The sequence below is a fragment of the Leucoraja erinacea genome, unplaced genomic scaffold (assembly GCF_028641065.1).
Source record: "Leucoraja erinacea ecotype New England unplaced genomic scaffold, Leri_hhj_1 Leri_292S, whole genome shotgun sequence".
In the NCBI taxonomy this organism is placed as follows: Eukaryota; Metazoa; Chordata; class Chondrichthyes; order Rajiformes; family Rajidae; genus Leucoraja; species Leucoraja erinaceus.
In genome coordinates, this window is record NW_026576193.1 from 54,498 (window position 1) to 71,762 (window position 17,265).

General features: G+C 44.6%; 1 protein-coding gene across 1 annotated transcript in view; it reads left to right on the forward strand.

The window, feature by feature from the left end:
• Nucleotides 1-17,265, forward strand: part of LOC129693429 (adhesion G protein-coupled receptor E1-like) — a 93,205-nt gene that overhangs the window by 53,285 nt on the left and 22,655 nt on the right. Inside the window, exon 10 of the mRNA XM_055630256.1 lies at nucleotides 11,144-11,344. Coding sequence (XP_055486231.1) covers nucleotides 11,144-11,344 — 201 coding nt within the window. The remainder of the gene's footprint in view (nucleotides 1-11,143; nucleotides 11,345-17,265) is intronic.

The following is a 17,265-nucleotide window of genomic DNA, read 5'->3' on the forward strand; positions in this document are numbered from 1 at the left end:
TGACTCGATTCATCGATGTAAAATGATGAGGATTTTGAAGGCTTACGGTATCCCTCCTCGTGTCCTTAGAGCAATTGAGGATATGCACTTGGGCACCACAACCAAGGTTGTCACCCGGCTGGCGAGAACAAAGTGCTCGAGATCCTCGCGGGGGTCTTACAGGGAGACACGCTGGCACCCTTTCTCTTCGTTATTGCCCATGTTAATGCCAGGAGGCAGGCGCTCAAGGAACATGAGGACCTCGGCTCCACAATCACCCCAAGGAGTTCGAGAAGAATCGGGCCAGTTAACTTGACAGACCTCGACTTCGCTGATGCCATCATCCAGCTGTCAGACCAGATTAGGGAGGCACAGGAGCTGCTCGGCAGGGTCGAGACGGAGTGTGAGAAAGTGGGCCTTCACCTCAAGAAGACGGAGTACATGGTGTTCAACGTTGGTGACCATGAGCCTCTCAAGACCAGTGGCGGTGCATCTCTCAAGAAAGTGGAGGACTTCAAGTACCTGGGAGCGAGGGTGCAGGGCTCGGAGAATGACACCAAGGTCCAGAAAGCGCTCGCATGGAAAGCTCTCAATAACATGGGGAAAATCTGGACGTCTCGGATGTCTAAGGGTCTCAAACTGAGATTCTTGCATGTAACTGTAGAGACCATATTATTGTACTGGTGTGAGGCATGGACTCTCACTCGAGCACTGTCCAAGTCTCTCGATGGTACATCCACCCGAATGTAGTTGGAGGGACCACATCACAGTGGTAGGGAATTGAAGAATACAGTTGAACAGAGGGATCTGGGAATAACCGTGCATAGTTCCTTGAAGGTGGAATCTCATATAGATAGGGTGGTAAAGAAAGCTTTTGGTATGCTAGCCTTTATAAATCAGAGCATTGAGTATAGAAGCTGGGATGTAATGTTAAAATTGTACAAGGCATTGGTGAGACCAAATCTGGAGTATGGTGTACAATTTTGGTCGCCAAATTATAGGAAGGATGTCAACAAAATAGAGAGAGTACAGAGGAGATTTACTAGAATGTTGCCTGGGTTTCAACAACTAAGTTACAGAGATAGGTTGAATAAGTTAGGTCTTTATTCTCTGGAGCGCAGAAGGTTAAGGGGGGACCTGATAGAGGTCTTTAAAATGATGAGAGGGATAGACAGAGTTGATGTGGACAAGCTTTTCCCTTTGAGAATAGGGAAGATTCAAACAAGAGGACATGACTTCAGAATTAAGGGACAGAAGTTTAGGGGTAATATGAGGGGGAACTTCTTTACGCAGAGAGTGGTGGCGGTGTGGAATGAGCTCCCAGTGGAAGTGGTGGAGGCAGGTTCATTGGTATCATTTAAAAATAAATTGGATAGGCATATGGATGAGAAGGGAATGGAGGGTTATGGTACGAGTGCAGGCAGGTGGGACTAAGGGGAAAAAAAATTTGTTCGGCATGGACTTGTAGGGCCGAGATGGCCTGTTTCCGTGCTGTAATTGTTATATGGTTATATGGTTATCACTAACACCCTGCTCTATGGGGAGATTCCACCTCTGACCTAGAAGATCAGAATGAGAAGGATGAGGCTCGCTGGTCACTGCCACCGCCACCCAGAAATGCCAGCAAACAAGGTTGTGTTGTGGGAACCCACGCATGGAAGACGTGACCCGGGACGGCCAATCAAGACGATATAACTATATAACAATTACAGCACGGAAACAGGCCATCTCGACCCTTCTAGTCCGTGCCGAACACGTATTCTCCCCTAGTCCCATATGCCTGCGCTCAGACCATAACCCTCCATTCCTTTCCCGTCCATATAACTATCCAATTTATTTTTAAATGATAAAAACGAACCTGCCTCCAACACCTTCACTGGAAGCTCATTACACACAGCCACCACTCTCTGAGTAAAGAAGTTCCCCCTCATGTTACCCCTAAACTTCTGTCCCTTAATTCTCACGTCATGTCCCCTTGTTTGAATCTTCCCTACTCTCAGTGGGAAAAGCTTATCCACGTCAACTCTGTCTATCCCTCTCATCATTTTAAAGACCTCTATCAAGTCCTCCCTTAACCTTCTGCGCTCCAAAGAATAAAGCCCTAACTTGTTAAACCTTTCTCTGTAACTTAGTTGCTGAAACCCAGGCAACATTCTAGTAAATCTCCTCTGTACTCTATCTATTTTGTTGACGTCCTTCCTATAATTAGGCGACCAAAATTGTACACCATACTCCAGAATGCTGAAGACGTTGATGGAAGACGCATGTGAAGAGACAAAAGAGGAGCTTGCCAGCTGCATGGAGGACAGAGATGTGTGGTGCATCCATCACCGTGCCCGTCGGAAACCAGCACCACTGCGTCACTAATGTTTTCAATGATGATGATGATGGAAGGCAGAAGACAATGAGTGGCAATAAACGCGGCTTTTTGTAGTTGGCTGAGAGTGGAATTCTCTGCCACAGAAGGCAGTAGCAGCCAATTCACTGGATGTTTTCAAGAAAGAGTTAGATTTTGCTCTGGAGAAAAGTGCAACCACTCTGTCAGCGGGAGATTGAGGAACAGATGCATAGACAGTTTACAGAAGGATGCAAAAGCAACAAGTTGGTGTTGTGGATGATTTTATCTTCCCCAATATTGACTGGGAATTGCTCAAAAGCTTCAGATGAGGCAGAATTTACAGGTGTATCCAACAGTATGTAGATAGTCCAACTCAAAGGGATTCCAGGTTGCCTCGTGTTGGGAAACAAGCTTGGCTGGGTTATTAAATTCAAATATTAAGGGCCAGCATAGTCTCTCAGTAATTGAATCCAGAGATCCAGGTTCAATCCTGATTCAGGGAGTTGTCTGTATGGAATTTGTACCTTCTCCCTGTGACTGCAGGGGTTTCTCTGGATGCAGTTTCCTCGCACACTCCAATGTACAGGCTTGTAAGCTAATTGGCTTCCGTAAAGTGTAAATTGTATCTAGTATACAGGATAGTGCTAGTGTACGAGGTGATTGCTGACAGTGGGCCGAAGGGCCTATTTTCCTGCTGTATCTTTAAAGTCTAAAGTAAGGTCACTGGTGTTTCAATGAAAGAGGTTTTTGGGAACAGTGATTATAACTGCAAAGGTATTCAGATAGTTATGAATAAGAATAAGTCTGGACCTTGTGGTACTAAGTGGGGTTAGGTGCATGCAGCATTATTAGGCATCTGCTAGGGAGAGTATATTGGGAGCATCGGTTATTGGGTAAGTCCACATCTGACATGTGGAAGTGGTTTAAAGGCCAGCTGACTAGAGTTCAGCACCATATGTTCCAGTGAGGAGGAGACATAGGATGGCAAGGTAGGGGGAACCTTGGATCATCAAAGACGTTGCAAATTTGGTCAAAAAAAATAGGGAGCTTATGTAAGGTTGAGAAAGATAAAATCAGACAGGAACTTTGAGGAGTATAAAGCCACGAGGAAAGAAGCAGGCCAAAAGGGAGAACAAAATGGTATTGGTGAGTAGGAATAAAGGAAAATCCTGGGCTTTTTATCCGTATATTACGTATAAGCAGATAACTGGAAATAGGTAGGACTGTTCAAGGCTCAAATGTTGATTTATGCTTGAAGGATATAGATGAGATACTTAACAAGTACTTTGCATCTGTTTTCACCAAGGAGAAGGACGTGGAGGATAGTGAGATCAATGTGGAGAATACTAATACACAGTGGCACAACTGGTCAAGCTGTGTCAGGAACAGTGCCAGAAACTTTGGCTCGATCTTGACCAAGGGTGCTACCTGTGAGGTTCATACGTCCACAAGTTCTGGGAACACCATTAGGCCATTCCGCCCATTAAGTCTACTTTCATGTTCAATCATGGCTGATCTGTTTTCCCTCTCAACCCTTTTCTTCTGCCTTCTCCACATTATCCCTGACACCCTTAGGAATCAAGAATCTGTCAATCTCTGCCTTAAAAAATATTAATTGGCTTGGCTTCATCTGTGGCAATTAATTCCACAGATTCACCACCCTCTGACTAAAGAAATTTCTCCTCATCTCCTTTCTAAACATACACCCTTTTATTGTGGCTATAGCCTCTGGTCCTAGACTCTCCCATTAGTGGAAACAGCCTTATTCTATCCAGGCCTTTCACTATCCGGAATGTTTCATTGAGGTTCACCCTCATCCTTCTATAATTCAGTGAGTAGAAGGCCCAGTGCCGCCAAACGCTCATCATATGTTAACCCAATCATTCATGGGATCAATCTCGTAAACCTCCTCAGCACCGTCTCCAATGTCAGCACATCCTTCTTCAGATATGGGGCTCAAAACGGCAAATATGCTTGCACTTTCTCCCTGTGACTGCACGGGTATTCCTCCGAGTGCTCCAGTTTCCTCCCACATTGCAATGCTCATGAGTCATTGCAGCAGAATTAGTCCATTCGACCTATCAAGTCTACTCTGCCATTCAATCATGGCTGACCTACCTTTCCATCTCAACCCCATTCTCCTGCCTTCTCCCAATACCTCTGGCATCCTTACTAATCAAGAATTTGCCAATCTCCACCTTAAAAATACCCGATTTAAAGTGGCAAACTCTGCTTTAAAGTGGCAATGAATTACACAGATTCACTACCCTCTGACAAAAGTAATTCTACCTCATCTCCTTTGTAAAGGTACATCCTTTTATTCCAAGGCTGTGCACTCTGGTCCTAGACTCTCCAACTCGTGGAAACATCCTCTTCACATCCACACGAACCAGACAATTATTCGATGTTTCAATGTCCCCCTCATCCTAGATAATATCTCAGGACACACATTGTTGGTAGGATGGTTCAGTTATCAGGCTATGGAACCATCCCACCAACAACTAGTCCAGATCTACTATCTACCTCATTGGAGACTTGGATTATCTTTGATAGGATTTTATTGGATATCTAGCAGTAAACATTATTCACATTATTCCCTTTATTGTGTATTTGTACACTGTAGATAGCTTTATTGTAATCATGTGTTGTCTTTTCACTGACTGGTTAGCACGCAACAAGCTTTTCACTGTACCTTGGAACACATGACAATAAAGTAATCCTTCTAAACTCCAGCGAGTACACGCCCAGTGGTCGTCATCATACATTAACCCAATCATCCTCTGGATCATTCTCATAAACCTCTGACCCTCTAATGCCAGCAGATCGCTCCTCAGACAAGGGACACAAAACTGCTCACAATGCTCTGACATTGCCTCATAAAGCCTCAGCATTACATCCCTATTTTTAATATCTAGTTCTCTGGAAATAAATGCTAACATTGCATTTGCTTCCTTACTACCAATTCAACGTGCAAATTAACCTTTTGGGAATTCTGATCCACCATTCCCATGTCCTTCTGCACCTCCACTTTCTGAATCCTCTGCCCATCTAGAAAATAGTCTACCACCAAAATATTCCTACTCCCAAAGTGCATGACTGCACACTTTGTTATGTTGTATTCCCTCTGCCACTACTTTGGCCACTCTCTCAACCTATCCAAGACCTTGCCTCACTGACACTACCTACCCCTCCACCTATATTTGTGTCATCCACAAAATTGACCACAAAGCCTTCAATTCCCTCATCCAAATCATTAATAGATAATGCAAAGTCTAGTGGCCCCAAAACCAACCCCTGCGGAACTCCACTAGTTACTGGCAGCCAACCAGAGAAAGCCCCCTTTATCCCTACTCTTTGCCTCTAAAATCTTACCAACCATTGAAGTCAGGCTAACCGGCCTATAGTTTCCCCTCTTATCCTTCGTTGCCTTCTTGAATAGCGGAGTAACATTTGGAATTTTCCAGTCCTCTGGGACCACTCCTGACTTCAGTGATTCTTGAAAGATCACCAGTAATGCCTCCACAATCTCTAATGCTATCTATTTCATAACTGTGGGGTGTTGTCCATCTGATCCAGATGACTTATCCACCTTCAGACCTTTCAGTTTCCCAAGCACCTTCTAGTTAGTAATAGCAACTCCACTACCTTCTACCTCCTAACTCTCTTGAAATACAGACATTTGGCTGATGTCTTCTTCTGTAAAGACTGATACAAAAAATGTATTTAATTCATCTGCCATTTCATTATTCCCCGTTATTACTTCAAAGAACATTACAAGAAGGGTAGTCGAAGTAATCCAAGACAGTCTGGGCCCGGGAACCACAGAATCGCAGGGTGGAAATGTCATAAACTAGATGGCACAGCATAAAGGTATGAGAGGCCTTAACACCTTAAGTTTAATGGAGATGAACGGGGCATGTTTTTTACACAGAGCGGCGGGTGCCTGAAACACACTGGTGGTGTGGTGATGGTGGTAGATATGATGGCGGCATTTAATGCCGAGAATGGAAGGATATGGAGCATGCACAGGCAGAGGAAATTTGGTTAAGCATCATGCTTGGTATGGCCATTGTGGGTTGAAGGGACTGTTCCTGTGCTTCTAATACTCCAGGTGCTGCCTCACCACTATGATGGACCATAGTCAACAATCTTCCTTATATCTAAACATAAACGTTTTTGCAATAAGGGCCATCCAAACTAACACCCTAAAGGCCATTCTTGCCTTCCTAACTACTTTCTTCAGCCTGCTAACGTTTTGCAACTTCTGCACAAGAACACATGACTTCTCTACTTCCGTCATGGAACATATACAAAATATTGAACATAGAATAGTACAGCACAGGAACAGGCTCTTCTGCCTACGAGGTCTGTGCCTAACATGATGCCAAAAGCAACATATCTGCCTACATAATCCATATTCCTCCATATCCTGCACATCCATGTGCTTATCCATAAGTCTATTAAATGCCACTATCATAACTGCCTCCATTTCCACCCGACAACTTGTTCCAGGCACCCACCATCCTTTGTGTAAAAAAAAGCCTTGCCCCACAGATCTCCTTTAAACTTTGCCCCTCTCACCTTAAAGCTATGCCCTCTAGTATTTGACATTTCGATCCTGGAAAATAGGTTCTGACTATCTCCCCTATCTATGCCTCATTTGCAACTCTCCTTCATTTAGATAATGTTCTACCTTTGAATTCCTCTTCCAGTGCATGACCTCACACTTTCCACATTAAACTCCATTTCCTAACTTTTGGTTCTTCATTCTCCCTGTAGAGTCGTAGATTCAAAGAGTCAAAGAGTGATACAGTGTGGAAACGGTCCATATCCCTCCAAACCTGTCCTTTCCATGTACCTGTCAAACAGTTTCTTAAACGATGGGATAATCCCAGCCTCAACTACCTCCTCTGGCAGGTTGTTCCATACCCCGACCACCCTTTGTGTGAAAAAGGTACCCCTCTGATTCATATTAAATCTTTTCCCCTTCATCTTGAACCTATGTCCACTGGTCCTTGATTCCCCTACACTGGGCAAAAGACTCTGTGCATCTGCCTGATCTATTCCCCTCTTATACACCTCTATAAGATCACCCCTTATCCACCTGGGCTTCATGGAATAAAGAACAAGCCTACTCAACCTCTCCCTATAGTTCACACCCTCTATTCCTGGCAACATAAATCTTTTCTGAACCAATTCAAGCTTGACAATATCTTTCCTATAACATGGTGCCCAGAACTGAACACAATATTCAAAATGCGGCCTCACCAATGTCTTAAACAACTGCAACATGACCTCCCAACTTCTATACTCATTACTCTGACTGATGCAGGTCAAAGTGCCAAAAGCCTTTTTGACCACATCTACCTGCAACTCAACCCTCAAGGAACCATGCACCTGTCCTCCTTGATCCCTCTGCTCTACAACACTAACCAGAGACCTACCATTTATTGTGTTGGTCCTGCCCTTGTTCAATGTCCCAAAATGCAACACTTCACATTTCTCCGTATTAAATTATATCAACCATTCCTCTGCCCACCTGGCCAATCGATCCAGATCCTGCTGCAATCGTTCACAACCATCTTCACTATCTGCAAAACCGCTAACTTTTGTTTCATCAGCAAATCTTGCCCTGTATGTTCTCATCTTGATGTAGATGGCAAAGAGTACCAGGCCCAGAACCGAACCCTGGGGCACACCACTGGTCACAGGCATCCAGTCTGAGAAACAATCTTCAACCATTACCCTCTCCTTCCTTCCATGGGGCCAATTTGCTATCCATTCAGCTTTCTCTCTTTGGATTCCACGTGATCCAACTTTCCAGGTTAGACAAAAGTGCTGGAGAAACTCAGTGGGTGCAGCAGCATCTATGGAGCGAAGGAAATAGGCAACATTTCGGGCCGAAACCCTTCTTCAGACTTCCAGAGCAGCCTACCATGTGGAACCTTGTCGAAGGCCTTACTGAAGTCCATGCACACAACATCTACAGCTCGGCCTTCATCAACCTTTTTGGTCACATTTTCAAAAAAATCAATCAGATTTGTGAGACACGATCTCCCACATACAAACCCATGCTGACAATCCCTAATCGGCCCTTGCCCATCCAAATGCCTGTATATCCTGTCTTTCAGAATACTCTCTAGTAACTAACCAATTATAGATGTTAAGCTCACTGGCCTATAGTTCCCAGCATTTTCCCTGCAGCCCTTCTTGAAAAGAGGTAAAACATTTGTCACCCTCCAGTCTTCCGGCTCCTCTCCTGTATTTAAGGACAACTCGTAAAATTTCAACCAGGGCTCATGCAATGTTCTCTCTAGTTTCCCACAATGTCCTCAGATATATCAGATCAGGCCCTGGAGATTTGTCTGCCTTCAAACACGACGGTACCTTCAGTACTTCTTCAACAGTAATCCTGACTGCTCTCAAGACACTTCCAGTCACTGCTCCAATTTCCTAGGTCCTATTGTCTTTCTCCTCGGAAATATCGATGAGAAATACTCATTGAGGACCTTGGCTCCACACAGAGGTGACCGCTTTGATTCCTGAGAGGTCCCACTCTCTCCCCTCCAGGGATGCACTTGATCCCAGCTGCCTATACATGTCCCATGCATCCTTCTTGTTTTTGGCTAATGTCTCAATTTCCGTCGTCAGCCAAGCTTTCTTATGTTTGCCTGCTTTGTCCTTCACTCTAATGGGGACGTGCACATCCTGAGCTTTCTTCAGTACATGTTTAAAAACATCCCACTTGGCTGATGTTCCTTTCCCATCTAATAACCTGCTCCAGTTAACTTGAGCGAGACCTTCTCTCATACCCTCAAATTGGCTTTAACCCTGTTCAGCATTTAAACACGGGACCCTCTGCGTCCCTATCCATATAACTATCTTAAACCTAATCGAAATGAGGTCACTGGTCCCAAAAGGCTCCTCCACACACACTTGATTAACGTGCCCTTCCCAATTTCCCAATACTAGATCCAGCATTGCCCTCTCACGTGTAGGAGCCTCCACATACTGCTTAAGAAACCTTCAGAACAGTTTTGAGGAATTGCACCCAATCTGAACCCTTCACGCTATGATTTTCCCAGTCTATATTGGGAAAGTTGAATTCCCCTCCTACAACAACCTTATTTGACCTGCAGCTGCCTGCAATCTCCCGGCACATTTGTTCTTCTAATTCCTGTTGACTATTTCCCTTTCTTGTTCCTCAGCTCCACCCGTATAGCCTCACAACATGAACCGTCAATAATGTCACCTCTCAACACAGTCGTGACATCTTCCTTAACGAACAATGCAATCCCCCCTCCTCTTTTCTCCTCACCCCTGTCTCTCCTGAAGCTCCTTTACCCCAGATTATTGAGCTGCGAGTCCTGCCCCTCCCTTAGACAGGTTTCAGTCATGGCTACAACGTCCCAGTCACTCGTACCTATCCATGCCCTAAGCTCATCTGTCTTACCCATCAGGATCTTTGCAATAAGATACGCGCAGTTTAAACCAACCTTCCTTCCTCGGTCTCCTACCTATTCTGCCCACTAACCTTTCCCACACCATCCTCCATACAAACTTCTAGACTCTCAGTGTCATGTCCTGCACGAGATCCCACCCACCTGCCAATCGAGATTAAACCCATTAGCATTAAGTGTAGCATTAAGTAGCATTAAGTGTAGCATTAGCAAACCTTCCAGATGGGATGTTGGTTACGTTTAGGTGCAACCCTACCCCTTTTCGCAACCCTGCCCCAGAAGAAATCCCAATTATCCCAAATCCCTGCCCCCTGCACAAACTCCTCAGCCACACATTCATTTCCCCAGTCTTATTATTATTACCTTAACTAGCACGAGGTACTGGAGGCAATCCTGAGATCACTATCCTGCAGGCACTACTTTTCAGTCTTCTACCCTATTCCGTAAATTCTTGTTGCAGAACCTTCTTCCTCTTCCGACGTATGTGCCAATATGCACAACAACATCCGGCTGCATCCCCTCACTCTTGAGGATGTGGTGCAGCTGCTCAGAGAGGTCCTGGCCTAGTACCAGGGAGGTAACACACCATCCTGGAGTCTCGCCTGCTGCAGAGTCCAAACATAATTCAGCATCTTATTTCATCTGCGTCACAGTGGTGCAGCGGTAGAGTTGTTGCCTTGCAGCGTTTGCAACACCAGAGACACAGGTTCGATCCTGACTATGGTGCATTCTGTTCGGGGTTTGTACATTCTCCCCGTGACCACGTGGGCTTATTCCGAGTTTCGGTTTCCTCCCACACTACAAAGCCGTACAGGTTTGCAAGTTAATTGTCTTGGGTTTGTATACTTGGTATAAGTGTAAATTGTCGCTAGTATGTGTAGGATAGTATTAATGTGCGGGGATCGCTGGTCGGCGCAGACTCGGTGGGCTGAAGTGCCTGTTTCCATGCAGTATCTCTAAACAAAACTAAAATCTATTATAATCTTATCGGCAAACATGACACTGAGTCCTCGCCCCCAGGTCATTAATATAAATTCCAACTAGCCTAATCCAAGAACTGACCTGAATGCACCCTCATTGCAGATTTACAGCCTGGAAAAGATTCATTCAATCTTATATCTGTTAACCTTGGCTATTTTTCAGGTATGATTTCAAGGATGAAATTTGTATGAATGGATTTCATGAAAATAGAATTTAGAACAGTGCAGAAACAGGTTCTGCTGCTACAAAGTCAGTGCCGACCGTGATACCAATTTAAACCACACATTCCCCACATGTGGTCTGTAAACAGTCATCCCCACTGTTCATGTGTCTGTGTGAATGCCTCAAACATTACTCTAATTTACAATGGCTCTTTTCTCCTCAGGGGAATGATGCTCACAATCTAGATCTGATCACTCTGGTCGGCGTTATTGTCTCTCTGGTTTGCCTTGCGCTGTCAGTCCTCACCTTCACCCTGTGTCGGGCCCTTAAAAGTATCAGGACCACCATCCACACTCACCTGTGCATCAGCCTATTTTTGGCACAACTGCTGTTCATCTTTGGAATTGACAAGTTCGAATATCAGGTAGGTGAAGATAATGGTGCCCACTTCTCCCAGTGATCACACTCAAAAGGTCAAGGTCAAAAATTGTATTTGCCATTTGTGCTTACACACATAGGAACTCTTGTGCGGTTGTTCAGAGAGTCAAGTCAAGTCAAGTTAAAAAGACACACAGAAGACACATAATCTATAAAAACATATTTCTCAGGAACAGGCCTTGGTGCATGACACCAAGATGGGCAGTGAGCCACATCACTGTTCATTACTACACTCAACACATGCTACTGTTTGGCCCCAACAGTGTAATGGCCCAGTGTATAATCCAATGCATCATCCACTGTACAACCCAATGTACCAATCCATTAGTGTGTAAGAAGGAACTGCAGATGCTGGTTTCAACTGAAGATAGACACAAAAAGCTGGAGTAACTCAGCGGGACAGACAGCATCTCTGGAGAGAAGGAATGGGTAACATTTCAGGTTGAGACCAGTCTGAAGAAGTTTATATGAACAATTTGTATGAGAATATGCAAGGCATGATTAGTAAGTTTGAAGATGCCATTAAAATATCATAGATGGTAAATAAGGTTGTCAATAATCAGCCGGGTAAGTGTACCAAAGAATGATTAATGGAGTTTAATTAGGATGAGTACATAGTATTTTATCTAGAATAGGGGAATCAAGAACCAGATGGCGATAGAGGAGGCCCAGGACAGAAAGGTCACTGTAGGAACAAGAAGGGGAGTTAAAATGGTTAACAACCGAGAAATCCAGTAGGCCATGGTTTAATACGAGCGCAAGTGTTCAGCGAAACAGTCGGCCGATTCTACACTTGGTCTAGCCAATGTAAAGGAGGTCACATCTGGAACACAGAGAATGAAATCAAATACTAGAGAGCATTGCTTTAAGGTGGAAGGGCAAAATTTAAAGCAGATCCACTGGGCAGCTTTTGTTTTACACAGAGGATGGTTAGTGCCTGGAATGCACTGCCAGGGTTGGTGGTTGTGGCAGTTACAATAGTGGCATTTATGAGGCTTTTGACTAGAAATATGGATATGCAAGGAATGGAGGGATGTGGATTTTGCGCAGGTAGATAAGGGATAGTCTTGGCATCATGCTCAGCACAGACATTGTGGAACGAAGGGCCTGTCCTTGTGCTGCACTCATCTGTGTTTTATGAACACTTGGGAGCTTTGAAACTTAATGGACAGTTTGCATTACAGTCAAGGAAGGGCTAAACATCCTATGACGTATGAAGGTCCAGGTCCTAATGAGATATATACAAGGATACAGTGGGAAGCTGAAGATTAAATCGCAAGAGCCCTGGCTAAGATATATCAATCATCATTAGACAAGGGTGAGGTGCCACAAGACCTGAAGGTGGCTAATGTTGTGCCACTATTTAAAAAGTGCTGCAAAGAAAAACCTTGGAACTATAGGGCAATGAAGTTAACATCTGTGGTAGGTAAGTTACAGGAGATGATTTTGAGGGATAAGATGCATTTGGAAAGGTGGGGGATGTTTTTGATTGATTTGTTAAAATTAAATAACCAAGGTTGAGGGCAGGGTTGTATCAATAGTCTCTATGGACTTTAGCTGGACCTCGTGTAAGGTTCCCCATCGTAGGCTTCACTGGAAGGTTCGATAACGTGAGATCCACGGAGAGCCAGCTAACTGGATATAGAATGTGTAAGAACGAACTGCAGATGCTGGTTTAAACCGAAGCTGTTGGGACAGAAGACATGAGCGGCGGACTGGCTTGCGATACGAATAGGGCTGTTGAGCCAAAACCAAAAAGGCCTAAGGCAGGCAAGGCCATTGTAGTGGGAGACTCCATTGTGAGAGGTATGGACAGGGGTTTCTGCGGCAACAGACGTGATGCAAGGATGGTGTGCTGCCTTCATGGTGCCAGGATCCAGGATGTCACGGACAGAGTGCAGAAAATCCTCAAGGGCGAAGGTGAACATCCAGAAGTGGTAGTGCATGTCGGCACAAACGATGTCGGAAAGAAGGGGATGAATATTCTGCAGCGTGACTTTAGAGAGCTCGGAAAAATGTTGAAAAGCAGGACCTCCAGGGTTGTTATCTCCGGTTTGCTTCCAGTTCCCCGTGCTGGCGAGAGCAGGAACAGGGAGATACGGGACCTGAACGTGTGGCTGAGGAACTGGTGCACGGGGCAGGGATTTAGATTCTTAGATCACTGGGATCTGTTTTGGGGTAAGGGGGAACTGTACAAAAGGGACGGATTGCATCTTAATAGGTGTGGGACCAGCATTCTGGCAGGCAGGTTTGCCACTGCTACACGGGTGGCTTTAAACTGAATAAGGGGGGTGGGTTGTCGAATGGGATAGTGGAGGATGGAGTTAAAGGGAAAGGGTTTCTTAAATGTGTGAGCGTAGAGACCGAGGGGTGTAAAATGAGGGTAGAAGCAATAGGTAGCAAGGTGAAAAGTAAAAGTGGCAGGCAGACAAAACCCGGGCAAAAATCAAAAAAGGGCCACTTTCCAACATAATTGTATAAGGGGTAAGAGTGTTGTAAAAACAAGCCTGAAGGCTTTGTGTCTCAATGCAAGGAGCATTCGTAATAAGGTGGATGAGTTGAATGTGCAGATAGCTATTAATGACTATGATATAGTTGGGATCACGGAGACATGGCTCCAGGGTGACCAAGGCTGGGAGCTGAACATCCAGGGATATTCAATATTCAGGAGGGATAGAGAGAAAGGAAAAGGAGGTGGGGTAGCGTTACTGATTAGAGAGGAGATTAATGCAATGGAAAGGAAGGACATTAGTTTGGAGGATGTGGAATCGGTATGGGTAGAGCTGCGAAACACTAAGGGGCAGAAAACGCTGGTGGGTGTTGTGTACAGGCCACCTAACAGTAGTAGTGAAGTTCGAGATGGTATCAAACAGGAAATTAGAAATGCGTGCGACAAAGGCAAAACAGTTATAATGGGTGACTTCAATCTGCATATAGATTGGGTGAATCAAATTAGCAGGGGTGCTGAGGAAGAGGATTTCTTGGAATGTATGCGGGATAGTTATCTAAATCAACATGTAGTGGAACCAACGAGAGAGCAGGCTATTTTAGACTGGGTATTGAGTAATGAGGAAGGGTTAGTTAGCAATCTTGTTGTGCATGCCCCCTTGGGCAAGAGTGACCATAATATGGTTGAGTTCTTCATTAGGATGGAGTGATGGATGTACATAAATGTTGAGAGGCATAGATAGAGCAGGCAGTCAGAACCTTTTTCCCTGGATGAATGAAATCAAATACTAGAGAGCATTGCTTTAAGGTGAAAGGGCAAAATTTAAAGCAGATCCACTGGGCAGCTTTTGTTTTACACAGAGGATGGTTAGTGCCTGGAATGCACTGCCAGGGTTGGTGGTTGTGGCAGATACAATAGTGGCATAGTGAGTGAAATCAAGGTTAGCCGGAAAGTGGTGTTGGGTAAATTGAATGGATTAAAGGCCGATAAATCCCCAGGGCCAGATAGACTGCATCCCAGACTACTTAAGGAAGTAGCTCCAGAAATAGTGGATGCATTAGTAATAATTTTTTCAAAACTCTTTAGATTCTGGAGTAGTTCCTGAGGATTGGCGGGTAGCAAACGTAACCCCACTTTTTAAGAAGGGAGGGAGAGAGAAAATGGGGAATTACAGACCAGTTAGTCTAACATCGGTAGTGGGGAAACTGCTATAGTCAGTTATTAAAGATGGGATAGCAGCACATTTGGAAAGTGGTGAAATCATTGGACAAAGTCAGCATGGATTTATGAAGGGTAAATCATGTCTGACGAATCTTATAGAATTTTTCGAGGATGTAACTAGTAGCGTGGATAGGGGAGAACCAGTGGATGTGGTGTATCTGGACTTCCAGAAGGCTTTCGACAAGGTCCCACATAAGAGATTAGTATGCAAACTTAAAGCACAAGGCATAGGGGGTTCAGTATTGATGTGGATAGAGAACTGGCTGGCAAACAGGAAGCAAAGAGTGGGAGTAAACGGGTCCTTTTCACAATGGCAGGCAGCGACTAGTGGGGTACCGCAAGGCTCAGTGCTAGGACCCCAGCTATTTACAATATATATTAATGATCTAGATGAGGGAATTGAAGGCAATATCTCCAAGTTTGCGGATGACACTAAGCTGGGGGGCAGTGTTAACTGTGAGGAGGATGCTAGGAGACTGCAAGGTGACATGGATAGGCTGGGTGAGTGGGCAAATGTTTGGCAGATGCAGTATAATGTGGATAAGTGTGAGGTTATGCATTTTGGTGGCAAAAACAGGAAAGCAGACTATTATCTAAATAGATATAGATATGCCATTTATTGTCACTATACATGTACAGTGAAACTGAAAGCTGCTCGTACTCAGTGCATACATACAATTTTACACAAAAAACAAGAAACAGAAAAACAAAACAGAAGGGAGATGGGGGGGGGGGGGGGGGAATAGGTGCACAAATTCTACGGCGCTACATACATATATACATATATACAGATGGAAGTCCGTGTTGGGCGGTGTAGTCAGTGCATGTGTGGATTTGAATTTATGGTAGATATAATTCTCGGGAAGCAGCTATTCCTGAGTCTGTTTGTGTCCGACTAGGAAAAGGGGACTAAATGGTGTCCGACTAGGAAAAGGGGAGATGCAGCGAGACCTGGGTGTCATGGTACACCAGTCATTGAAAGCAGGCATGCAGGTGCAGCAGGCAGTGAAGAAAGCGAATGGTATGTTAGCTTTCATTGCAAAAGGATTTGAGTATAGGAGCAGGGAGGTTCTACTGCAGTTGTACAGGGTCTTGGTGAGACCACACCTGGAGTATTGCGTACCGTTTTGGGCTCCAAATCTGAAGAAGGACATTCTTGCCATAGAGGGAGTGCAGAGAAGGTTCACCAGACTGATTCCTGGGATGTCAGGACTGTCTTATGAAGAAAGACTGGATTGACTTGGTTTATACTCTCTAGAATTTAGGAGACTGAGAGGGGATCTTATAGAAACTTACAAAATTCTTAAGGGGTTGGACAGGCTAGATGCAGGACGATTGCTCCTGATGTTGGGGAAATCCAGGACAAGGGGTCACAGCTTAAGGATAAGGGGGAAATCCTTTAAAACTGAGATGAGAAGAACTTTTTTCACACAGAGTGGTGAATCTCTGGAACTCTCTGCCACAGAGGGTAGTCGAGGCCACTTCATTGGCTATATTTAAGAGGGAGTTAGATGTGGCCCTTGTGGCTAAGGGGATCAGAGGGTATGGAGAGAAGGCAGGTACGGGATACTGAGTTGGATGATCAGCCATGATCATATTGAATGGCGGTGCAGGCTTGAAGGGCCGAATGGCATACTCCTGCACCTAATTTCTATGTTTCTATGTCTATGTTTCTATTCAGTTAATAGTCTACTTTCCTGTTTTTGCCACCAAAGTGGATAACCTCACATTTATCCACATTATACTGCATCTGCCATGCATTTGCTCACTCACCCAGCTTATCCAAGTCACCTTGCAGCCAAGTAATCCGCAAACTTGGAGATGTTGCATTCACTTCCCTCGTCCAAATCAGTAATATATATTGTAAATATCTGGGGTCCCAACACTGAGCCTTGCGGTACCCCACTAGTCACTGCCTGCCATTCTGAAAAGGACCCGTTTACTCCTACTATGTGCTTCCTGTCCACCAGCCAGTTCTCTATCCACATCAATACTGAACCCCCAATACCGTGTGCATTAAGTTTGTATACTAATCTCTTATGTGGGACCTTGTAATTTCAGTTTTTGTTTCACACTAATATTGTTTATTTGTAATTTATTGTACTTTTGTTTATTGTATTACCTATGAGTTCTGTGTTTACAGAGCTGTTATGGCTGCCATGTAAACATTTCACAGTAGAAATAAGTGAGTAGAGCAGGGGACAGAGCTCACCGCCCTGAGGTGCCCTGTGTTGATG